The 11,957-nt window shown below is 29.3% G+C and overlaps 2 protein-coding genes across 2 annotated transcripts; both read left to right on the top strand.

The window, feature by feature from the left end:
* Nucleotides 1–2,797: 2,797 nt before the first annotated feature.
* LOC124938043 (transcription factor bHLH78-like) lies at nucleotides 2,798–3,815 on the top strand. The gene has a single exon (XM_047478410.1). It carries the CDS (start codon nucleotides 3,024–3,026, stop codon nucleotides 3,798–3,800), a length of 777 nt encoding a protein of 258 aa, XP_047334366.1. The 5' UTR covers nucleotides 2,798–3,023; the 3' UTR covers nucleotides 3,801–3,815.
* An 88-nt stretch (nucleotides 3,816–3,903) lies between these two features.
* Nucleotides 3,904–5,562, top strand: LOC124938044 (transcription factor bHLH62-like). The gene is made up of 7 exons (XM_047478411.1): nucleotides 3,904–4,092; nucleotides 4,176–4,241; nucleotides 4,399–4,467; nucleotides 4,556–4,627; nucleotides 4,705–4,875; nucleotides 4,953–5,031; nucleotides 5,120–5,562. Exons 2-7 carry the CDS (start codon nucleotides 4,203–4,205, stop codon nucleotides 5,122–5,124), a joined length of 435 nt encoding a protein of 144 aa, XP_047334367.1. The 5' UTR covers nucleotides 3,904–4,092; nucleotides 4,176–4,202; the 3' UTR covers nucleotides 5,125–5,562.
* Nucleotides 5,563–11,957: the final 6,395 nt, after the last annotated feature.

Genomic DNA, 11,957 nt, shown 5'->3' with positions numbered 1-11,957 from the left:
TGTTTGATTTATAGAAAGAGTTAAGAGCAGTAGTAGATAGATAAATGATAGATTATTAACATTGTTGAGAATGAATTTAACTGAACTGCATGCAGCACTAAAGGTCCAGCAGTGGTAGGATGGGATAGGTGGTTTCAAGGAGCTCATAACTCACGAGGAGGACGCAAGCGCTGGATTTGAGGTAATCTTCTTCTACTTCTTCCCCAATCCCCGTCAAGACATGGAGAAGAAACATATACATCATCCAGACAGGGGAGATTGAAGGAAGATAATTTGTTGTAATTTTTGAATATAGCTAGAGAGAAAGAAAGAAAGAGAGGTGGGATGTTGATGAAGTTGGTGTTTTTTGGCTTTGTAATTTTGGTTATTGTTATTGTAATTCTGTCATTGTTATAATTGCCATTGGTTACTAATGAATTTGATCACAATTCTCTTTTTTTTACTTATTTTGTTTGTTTGTATATGTTCAAGTTTGGCTGCAATAATAGATGATGTTCTCTGCAAATAAATCAGATAATATTGTCATTACAGATAATGACGAGTTTCTTCTTTACATCCATTTCGATGAAACATTGATTGTAAAACATTTCCTAATATGTTTGCTATATCGAGTTGTCTAGTTATTTCATCAACCAGCAGTCTCATCATTCGTTATATTTGGTTTGTCTAACATTTGTATATGTTTTTGCCACCAAATTTTATATTATTGATCAATTTTTTTCAGGCTATCATTATCTTACACTTATTAAATAATATTTTTTTGAATATGATGTTATTAAATTAGAACAAAGCATAAATGCTTTGAAAGAATATGATGGAATTAAAAAATGTTGATCTCCTCTAAGAGGAAACAAAAATAGAAGCGAAAAAAACACAATAGACTTTCCAATAAATGTTCTTTTGGAGTTTCATTGAGGCTGACGACATCTTGTTCCTAACTGTTGTTGCTACCTGCATTGTGGGGTCTTCCGTTGTTGGTAAACGAAACACGACTCTATGAACCCGAGAAAAGGACCAAAGCTTTTTGTAGTGCTAACAGGAGCCCCGAAGCTTTTTGTAGTGTTAGCAAGAGCAAAGATTATTTGTTTATTTGTATCAATTATTGTAAATATGTACTTCACTAATAAACTATAAATACCTTTATTAGGGTACCTCTTGAGCTTGATTATATTGGTCTCGAGGTACTTTTAGTATATTTCTTCACGGGTAACGATACTTGTATCAAAACCGACCCGATAGTAGGAATAAAGTGTCACGAAGAGTACCTCTTGAATCTTAAAGAGATCGCAACGACTAAATCCCCATCATAAAATCACAGTTAATATAGTGATATATTTGTGGTTTGTTTTGGATATTTATAGTCTATTTTCTCACGTCTTACAATAACTAATATACTTTTTAAGAGTAAACTCTAGAATTTGTTTTTAATCATATACAAAAACAATCAAAATAAAAAGATGATGAATGCCAAAAATACTGAAAAAATGAACATTATATATTAATGTCACAAAAAGCACACAAGTTAAAACAATTATATCTACATAGCCAAGTTTAGTTTAGTTCTCTCTAGCAACCTTATAAAAAGAAAGAACATTACTGTATTTGCTGCAACAAACAGCAAAACATCGTCATCGTCTTAATCTTAAGTAGCATTCACACACACATAACTAATAATAATAATAATACATCATTCCATCCATCCCGATCTAAACAAAGAGTCTTCATCATAAAGGCAACAATAAGTCGCAAAGCTCAGTATATGTACTCATGGGAGTGATGATCTTCAAAAAATGGATTATAACTATTGCTCCTCATCTTTGACTCCTTATCAGTCTACACCATATGCAAAAGATTTCAGTGAAATTTTTAATTAGTTGCATAAAACATTTTTTTCATACCCTTATACGAACAAGGTCTAAAAAAGAAACAAAAGGTAAGCACTTAGCGAAACGGTAAGCACTTAGCGAAACGGTAAGCACTTAGCGAAACGGTAAGCACTTAGCGAAACGATAAGCACTTAGCGAAACGGTAAGCACTTAGCGAAACGATAAGCACTTAGCGAAACGGTAAACACTTAGCGAATCTTCCCTGAAACAGAACCAATATGAACCAAATAAGAACAGATTAAATCGAAGGGTTTGAAATGAAGATAAGATAATGGAAACATGAACATAAATCGAATTAGGTTAAGGTTTGAAATGAAGATCTTCTTCTCCTTTTTTCTTCGACCTTCAAATCCTTCAAATCCTTCACCTGCATGCAAAATAAGTTTAGGGTTAGGGTTTGAAATGAAGATCGTGTAAATAAAAACATAAATCGATTTAGGTTAGGGTTTGAAATCAAGATCATGTAAACTATGTCGCCTCCGTCGCCGTAGCCGCCGCCTCCGTCGCCGCCGTCAAAGAAAGAACAAGAGAAGAGAGCGAAGAGAGAGAAAGAAAATGAAGGAAATGGAAAAATTTAAGTATTTATACTAAACCTAATCCACTTAGCGAAACGCTAAGTCCCTTAGCGTTTCGCTACAAGGGCAATTTCGTCAAAAAAAAATAAAAAGACCACGAGCGCAATTTAATTAGTAATTTACCACCGGCTCAAATAACCTCGTCTTTGAGGTTATTTAGTCAAATTTCCCCTTTATATATATTATATTATAGATCTTATATTATTAAATCTATTATTTTATATATTAATAAAAAAGTCTTGCCCAAAAAAAAAAAAAAAAAAAAAAAAAAAAAAAAAAAAAAAAAAAGTTAATCCTTTCTTTTCTTAACTTCCTATTTCTTCCTTCCATTGCACTTTCCTCAACTTCTCTCTCTTGTTGCAGACTTGAGCATTTCTCTCTCTACTTCTTTCTCTTCATCAATTTTGCTATAATTGCAAGTTTAGCTTCACATTCCATCTTTCTTCTTTAGATTCATCAATACCATTCTTTCATTACCTTCCCAATTCTTAAATTCATAACAAGTCACCATCTTTCTACCATAATTCTGATAAAACCCACTGAATTCTCTTACTAATTGATAATGTCTGAACAGGGCAACATGCCAAACACTTGGAATTCAGCAAATTATGGGTTTGAAATCAAATCCAATGAGCTTAATTGTAGCTCACCACAAATACCCAGTTATTTTTTCAACCCTACTTGGGATAATTCAATGGATCACAACGATCCTTTTGAATCTGCTCTCAGTTCGATGGTTTCTTCTCCGACCATCGGAATACCCACCTGTGGAAACGTCGACGGCGACGGAAAGACTATTGTTTTGAGTGAACTGATCGGTAAATTGGGTGGTATTAGTAACAACATTGGTGATATTTCTTCTCATTCTTCTTGTTACAGTACTCCGTTGAATTCACCTCCGAAGCTCGGTAGTTTGTCAATGGTGGATAATCAGATCAGAGGGAATTTCCCAATTCCTAGCAGCCATCAAATTTCTGTTCCATTTTCTCCTGACCTAGGTTTTGCAGAGAGAGCTGCTAGGTTTTCAAGCTTCGGCAGCAATTTTAATGGGAATCGGCCATTTGGGTTGACACCGAAATTGGAACCCATTAGTCAATCTGGCAAGATTGGTGGATCTCAATTTGGAGGAAAAGAGAGATCATCATCTCAGGATAAGAAATCAGTTCCAGAAATTGCAGAATTTGTTGATTCCAGGGAAGGATCTTCTGTTTCTTATCAGATCTCTGGTGGTGAAAGTGCCAATGCCAGAAAAAGGAAATCAGCTCCCAAAGGAAAATCAAAGGATAACAACCATAACCCATCACCATCATCTGCTCCTTCAAAAGATGCCAAGGTATAAATTCTTGTAATTTTGATTCCAATGAGAGCCCATTTTGGAAACTTGAGTTTTTCTAATCATAAACTGGATTTTAAGTTGAAATTGTCTGAATCTAATGATGGTGTTTGATTAGATTGGAGAAGAGCATGATGAATCAAATGGAAAAAGAAGCAAGGCAAATGAAGTTAAGGAGAAAGAAGAAGCAAATGATAATAAGGACAATTCAAAGCCTCCTGAGCATTCTACTAAGGACTATATTCATGTCAGAGCTCGAAGGGGACAAGCTACTGACAGCCATAGCCTTGCTGAGAGGGTATGAATTTAAGAACTATAAATATTCACAAAAAAAAAAAGATTACTTCTTTAGTTTTGTTAATCCTCTTCTTCTTTTGGCAGGTTAGGAGAGAAAAGATTAGTGAAAGAATGAAATTCCTGCAAGATCTTGTTCCTGGTTGCAACAAGGTGTGCTTAGCCTCTATTCATATCCCTTTTCTTTGGGTTTTTTCTTCGAAAACCTTCAACAAATCTATCTCATCTTCTCGATTTTAACTCAGATTCAAAATGGTTTGATCTCATAATCTCACAATTGATCACTTTTTTCATCAAATCATTTGAGCAGGTGACTGGAAAAGCTGTAATGCTAGATGAAATAATAAACTATGTGCAGTCATTGCAGAGACAAGTTGAGGTACATCTTTTAAACTTGTAACAATCCTTTTTTTCATTCTACTAAAAAAGAAGAAGATGATTAATGAAGATTCTTAATTGGCCTGTAGTTTCTTTCGATGAAGTTGTCTACTCTTAATCCAAGGATGGAATTGAACTTGGAAACTATCCTCTCAAAGGATGTAAGTATTTTCAATCTCAGCAAAAAACAGCAAAAAAAATGTTATACTAATTCATAATCTTTTGGGTAATTCGCCAGATCTTCCAATCTCGCACTTCAATGGCACAAAATCTTTACCCTTTCGAATCGGCTTATGGAACAACAATGAACACATTCTCAGTTGAATCTTTGAACAATGGTTCAATTCACCAAAATACAAGCTTGCAGGTTCCTCCTGTTGAAAATCATGTAGACATTGCTTCTTCTCAGGTTATTACTGATTTTTTGTCAATTGAACAATTGAGCACGATCGCAGTTCTTGAATGTGTATTCCGTTTGATCCTCAGGCTGCAACATTTTGGGATGATGAACTCCATAGTGTTGTGAAAATGAGTTTTGGCGAAAATCTGTTTCAGAATTCTCAATGTGAGTAAATTTCCTTAAAAATTACAAATTTATCAGAAGAAACATGTTTGTCTTAATCTCAATTTTTGTTTTGTTTTTTTGTTTCCAGATTAAGAGATCTAGAAGCGGGTTTTACTCGAGGTCAATTTAGAACGAAAACCGGGATCGATTCGATTAGATTCTGTACAGTGAGTGTAAAAGGAAGGGATTATGAGCTCCAAGTTTGATGGGGAAAGAACACCTTGAAGGGAAGTTTTACTGATCATTAGGCAGTTTTCAGTTAAATAACTGCCGTAAATAATTGTAATTGTAATTTTTTTTTTGTATAATTATTTTAGAACTGATTGTAACAGAGGCCATAGGAATTTATGTCAAAAGGCACTGGTGGGAAGAAGTGTGTGACAGAGATGATTCCTTTTTTTTTTTTGGTTCAAATCATTGTACTGAAAAATTATTTAAATGTATTTTCTTACCAAATCATCAATTATATATTTTATTCCCCTAATTGATTCCAGTTGGTTGTTGATAATGATATGCCATTGATTGTCTCTATTTTATTATTATTATTATTGTCAACTTGCTTATGATAATTTTGCAATGGGTTATCAATTATGATCTTAATAGTAAACTAACAATTCTTTTAACTTTTTATAGGACTTTTAATAATGGTAATTAATGACTATATATATATATTTTTATTAGAATGATTGTGGACAAATATGATATTAAAAAAATGTGACAAAATGAAAATAAGAAAAGAAAAATACAAACACGTTACACAACAAATTATCGAACTTGTAGATCTTCAAAAAGAACGAATAACTCCCCAACCGATTTCACCGATTTTTCAAAACGAATATCAGAAAACGTTATAATAATAACGTTATAATAATAAAATTATCAATGATGCGCATCTGACGATTTCTCTAGAATTAGATAGTCCAATGTAAAATAATTGAGATTGTATCTTAAATATGTATTCCTTCCATATCAATCACCTTAATCCAAACTTTACAGTAACTACTCAAATACTCGAGTATTATCTAATGAATTTCAGTCATATTTCACAGAAGACTTCACATACTAACCACTCATAATTCAACTTTTACATAATACCACAAAAATCCACCAAATGCCCTTATAAAATCAAGAACCTCTCAACCACCAATTATATAAACTCCGCTGACCATATTTGAAAAGTAATTTTTTTTTTGTCAATTTGACTTCATCTCTAATTTTATTATTTGACATTTATTTGTAGACAATAATTTGGTATCGTCATTATATGTGTCGCTTTTTTTTTAACGACTGTAATTTAAAATTGTCGCTTTAGATGCATCTGATATTTTTACCACATTTTAACAACGTTAATTTAAAACCCGTGTTAAAGGTGGTCCAAAGTCCTAACAAAGTGAGGAGGGATTTTGTAATGACAAATTAAATTACCTTTGTTAAAATTCTAATTTCATTATAATACAAATTTTCTATATATGACTTTGACTCAAGTAACTTATTGTCGCTAAAACCAATGACAATAAAAAAAGTAAACAATGATTTTTTGGTCCTTTTTTCCCATTTTTTACTAGTAAATTTCATAGATATCCCAAACAAAATTTTAATCATTTTTATATAAACATATTTTTCTTTAATCATAATATCGCACTATATATATCTACATTCACGGTGTCAAAAAAATAAAAAAAATAAAAAACAAACAGAATATAAAAAAAATAATGAACGAAAAAAATACACTAAAAATGAAATAATTACAACAAAGAAACGAACTCAAGACAAAATCTAGATGCAATATAAACGCTTCTTAAATGTCTAAGACATGCGGATAGAAAACACTATAGAGCCAATACTTAAATGGTGACAATAATTTTAAGTTGAAAGTTTTTCATAATTTTTTTTTTTTAATGAATACAACCTTTCATTCCTTTTCATTCAAAATAATTCATTAAATTATAATAGTGATATAATAATACTATATATGACTTCCTAAAGGCTAGAAGTCACACCGCTCTCCATCTAAGGAATGTAAGATTAAGAATTTCATAATATATAATATTAGTTGATTAGTTTGACATTTTTAATTTAGACCAAATTCGTTTGATTTTTTTTAAAATTTTACTTAGTTTATTTTTAAAAATTCTACTTTTATAACATTACTATATTCTAATAATTAAATCACTCATTTTATCAAATAAAATATTCATATTTTATTTTTATTAATTTTAAAATTTAAATACAAAATAACATTTTAATACTTAACCCAATTAAAAACTCAAATATCTTCCTTCTATTTTATATAACAATTTTTTATTTTTTTTTGACAAAATCCAAAAAAAAAAACACTCAGAAGTAACTAAGATCAAACAAGTTCGAAAAATGCAGATAAAATATTCGGTTTAGAGATCTCATCTGTTCCTAGGTAGGGATAAAATAGTCATATTTAAAAATATAATAAAAAATATATATTTTACTGTTTTGTCCTCCCTGTGAGGAAAAAAAAAATCCCGATAATAGACAATCCTACTGCGAAAAATGTTGAAACAAATTTATTATCTTGTATAAATAATATAAAAGGTAGGTAATTATTATTTTATTTTTTTCACTTTTTACTTGGATCCTATCCCATTATTTTATTTTTTTGAGAGCACTTTTTTAAAAGAAAAGGTGGGTATAGACTATAGAGAAAGAGAAAGTGATTAGAGAGGGAGATGACTTCCTAACCATCATAGAAAAAGAAAGGTGGAAAGAGATTCCTATTTCTTAGTTACTAACAAACAATACTAATTAACAGCTGTTAGTGGGGACAAACAAACAAACAAACTAATTTATTTATTAATTTTAATTTTAATATTTTTTTTTTAAGTCCAAACAACAGCTAAATATGAATGATTAGAGTTAGTTGTTAGAGTCTGATCTAATTTCTGATTATGAATCCCAACTCATTTCCCATTCATGATTAATGGGCTCCACCTTTTACTTCATTATCATTTTTATCCGCCATCTAAGGAAATTTCCTATCACATAATCATGCCATTAATTATGTTTTTATTAACCCTTGATAATTAATTAGTTAATTTATGATTAATTTATCTTTAGTAGTTAGTTAATTGCGGATCGGGTTGATTAGGTTTTTATAATTTAAATCCGGCCTTTTTAAGTGGGTTATATTCAATCAAAATCCTATGAAGGACAGTTGATATGTAAGATATTGAGTGGCCATAGGGATGACAACTCATGTATATACTCGTCGAGAAGTCCAGTCGATTTTTATTTTATTACTCGATCCCGACTTTGAACCCAATATATATCTTTATTTTTATTAATATTTCTGATTCGATCGGGTACTCAATCCCTAATAGGCCTAATTAAATTGTAAATTTATATATTTTATTAAAAAAGTGTTACAAATTAAACATTGAAGAGTAGCTAAATAATAAATAACTTTAAAATTAATAATATTAAAATAAAAAAGAAACAAATGTAAGTATTACTTATATATATATACAAGTATGTAGTAGATTTCGAAAAAAATAATTTTATTGTTACTCTAATTTGTAAATGTTGAAAAATATTAAGGATCGAAGATTAAGAGTTAATGAGATAAATAATAAATTGTAAGATAAAGAAAAATAAAATAAAAATATTATTTTGGTATTAAAAGTGTGGATAAGAATGAAGTGTAGATAAAAATAAAATAAATAATGTGATTATTATGAAGAGGATGGGAAAGGTCGCGCTAACTTACCAAAAAACATTTTTTTTAATATTAGCATATTCGGGTATCGTGTTTCACATATTTTCCATTGCTGATTCCGAACTCGATCGAGTACCTTCTTCACTACCTATCCCTGACTCTTGACTCTGACCCCAATTTAAAATATTTAAACCCAACCATCAGGTACCCACGAATATCGAACATACGAATACATATTATCATCCTTAGTCGGTTTGATAATTGTTTCGATGTTCGACAATAAATTAATCATTCATGTTCGAAATATTTAAGCTAATTTTAAAATAATATAATAAACAAAATAAGTACAATATCAGTATAATAAAATTTTAAACAAATTTTCTTATTAAGCAAAAATATAAAATCAAGCTTTGTTTATCTAACATTAACTAATATATTATGAGTGTAGGTTGGATGGTTCGATTATTTGAATATATATTACTTATATTTTTTCATTGATGACTTATAACCGATAAATTAGAAATTTTTTAGTTCCCGATCTATTTAAATACTTGCATTTAGATATATAGAATTCCATGAAAATATGTGAGAGTTAAACCTAAAAAAAATTCAATAAAAGTGGGGATGGTGGACTATAGCTAAAATGCAATAATTGAGTCAAGTTTGGTGTTGCCACTCATATGATACTAAAAGTATTTTATAGAATAAAAGTTATACGAAAATAAATTATTAGTTACAAATATTTTGAAGTGTGAATCCCTTGTACCGACGTTAAATTAAGATATCATATTTGTTATGTAGATAAAAACAATATGATTGAAATTATATTGTGGAGGTGATTATATAATATATATATATATATATATATATATATATATATATATATATATATATATATATATATATATATATATATATATATAATTTATTAAACACAACAACAACATGACAATACAAATGAAATTTACAAAAACAGGATGTATAACAAAAAATTAGAGACCTCAAAATCCATTAAAAGAGCAATAAGATCTCCACCGAATTAATGAAATTCTATGTATACGTAATTAAAAGTTCTATAATTTCTCTTTTACTAAATAAACCACCAATTTTCACATCCCGGAGCCTAGTCAACCAATTACATCCCCGTGAGTTACTCAAGCTTGTAATAAGTTTGTCTATCTTCCCGGGATTACTCCTTAACTCTAAGAGGAGCCAAATTTGTCGAATAGACCGGTGAAAAGTTTGAAAATGTTGGATATACTTGACATATCAACACATTTATTGGCTCTACATTTCATAAATTAATATACAAAATGTCTTAAATTCATGCAAATACTAGTAAATAGCATAGAAAGTAGTAATATCATTCTTCAATTGTATGAACAAGACAGTAAGTCAAAGGAAATTAAGATCCGTGGTTGCTCAAATATTCAACTCAATGAGTTGTATATATTCTGTATAAGAATAAATATCAATTACTCTATTACCCACTCAGCTGAATTATATTGAAAACTTTAAATAGTTATTGTTTCAAATAATCCACTAAAATATATTGAATAAAAATGTTAGCTAATGCTTTATAGAACTACTTAATCTGTAAAAAAAAAATTGGCCGAGTGTGTTTAATGATATTGTAAATTCTCATATTTTTGTAATATTTTTATCGTTATACTTGATCGATTTTCATTTATATTATATCACATTAACTTTTTTTTATATATATATTGTATCTATTTTCTGTTCCTAGCCTATGTGACCACAAGAATGAAAAATATTATGTGCAAGTTATTGTGGGGTTGTGCAATCTAAGTATAAAATTAAAATATGTCTTTTAAAAAATATGATTTTTTTTTGTCCAAAATTTCCAAATTCAAGTACTTATTTTGTTTTTTCATTTTCAAAAATTTCAAAAATATTTAAAATTAATTTCATCTAAATATGTTATATGAAAATATGAATGACTAAATTCTATAATTCATTTTCACCACTAAAAACGTCTTAAATTGAAGTGATAATTTTCATTCTATGTTAACGTTTCTTAAGATATTAAATGCGATTTAAATAAAAAAATAAAGTCTAAACACCCTTCTTCTTCTTAGATCAAAGTCGGTGCCAACTTTATAACATTCAAATCATAATAATAAGACATGCAAAAATAAAAAATAAAATAAATAAGACATGCAAAGCTCAACTACCCCAAATAAATTAGGCTCTGAAAACACCACTCATTTGCCAACTAACAATATTAATTAATCAAGAATATATAATTCATGCAAACAATATTATTATTATTATTATTATAAAAAAAGTAGTAATATTCTTCAAACAAGTAATTGAACAAAGACAGTAAGGCAAAATATGACAGATCTGTGCGGTTGCACAATATTCAACTCAATGAGTTGTATATAATATTCTATATAGGAATAAATATCTAATTACTCCATTACCAACCCAGATTAATTAATTTTATTCAAAACTTTATTTAATTAGTCAAATCAACATTAGATTCCTTCTAATACTTCATTTATAAACTTTATACATATATATTTTCCATCAAACCAATTCATTAATAGTAAATCATGATCATTCAGAGTCAAATTGATCAATTTTTATGGTCTTCTTGGAAAACATAACAAAAATGCGAGAATTCTTAGAATAGCTGAAAAATATCGTGAAGATGTTGATCGAACAAAAAAAGGAGAGAAATAAAAAGAAATGACTTCTAAGAAAACAAAATAAGGGGATAGAGATTAATGTTGAGACATGAACCTTTTATATATTAGTTTCATTGCTTTTGATGAACTAAAGAGGGTTTTGATTATTGTTTTTGTGGTGATCCTTTGAAATGCCATTTGTATTTTCATTTTAAACTAATTTGTGACAACTCTTCTCATAACTTAAATTATATCATGTTAGTTTATTTATATAAAGCTTAACTTAACTCAGTAATTTTTTTTTTAATTAGTAGATGAATGAAACTTTTCTAATTTTCAAAAATTATATATATAGAATTTGGAAGATAGAATGACGTGACACAATTTGATTGAGTGAAATGTTATCTTTCTTCTTTCTATCTTTATCCTTTATTATTTTTTCAGCCAAAGCCAATGATACGATGTTCTCTGGCACCCATTCTTGTCTCATTCTTTGTCTACTGTCTTGGCTCAGTGCATTTTGGATCCTCCTGTTTTTATGCTCTCCTTGTTTCCTTTCACAAGGGAGGACAAAACAATATTTT

The sequence above is a fragment of the Impatiens glandulifera genome, chromosome 5 (genome assembly GCF_907164915.1).
Source record: "Impatiens glandulifera chromosome 5, dImpGla2.1, whole genome shotgun sequence".
Lineage (NCBI taxonomy): Eukaryota > Viridiplantae > Streptophyta > Magnoliopsida > Ericales > Balsaminaceae > Impatiens > Impatiens glandulifera.
Note: the sequence above shows the minus strand (reverse complement) of the source record. Positions and strands in the feature narration are given on the sequence as shown.

Bases quoted from the DNA above. Each gene is read 5' to 3' on its own strand.
- LOC124938043 (XM_047478410.1), top strand. From the start codon at position 3,024: ATGTCTGAACAGGGCAACATGCCAAACACTTGGAATTCAGCAAATTAT.
- LOC124938044 (XM_047478411.1), top strand. From the start codon at position 4,203: ATGAAATTCCTGCAAGATCTTGTTCCTGGTTGCAACAAG. The intron at 4,468-4,555 runs GTACATCTTTTA...ATTGGCCTGTAG, and splicing joins CATTGCAGAGACAAGTTGAG to TTTCTTTCGATGAAGTTGTC. The intron at 4,628-4,704 runs GTAAGTATTTTC...GTAATTCGCCAG, and splicing joins AAACTATCCTCTCAAAGGAT to ATCTTCCAATCTCGCACTTC.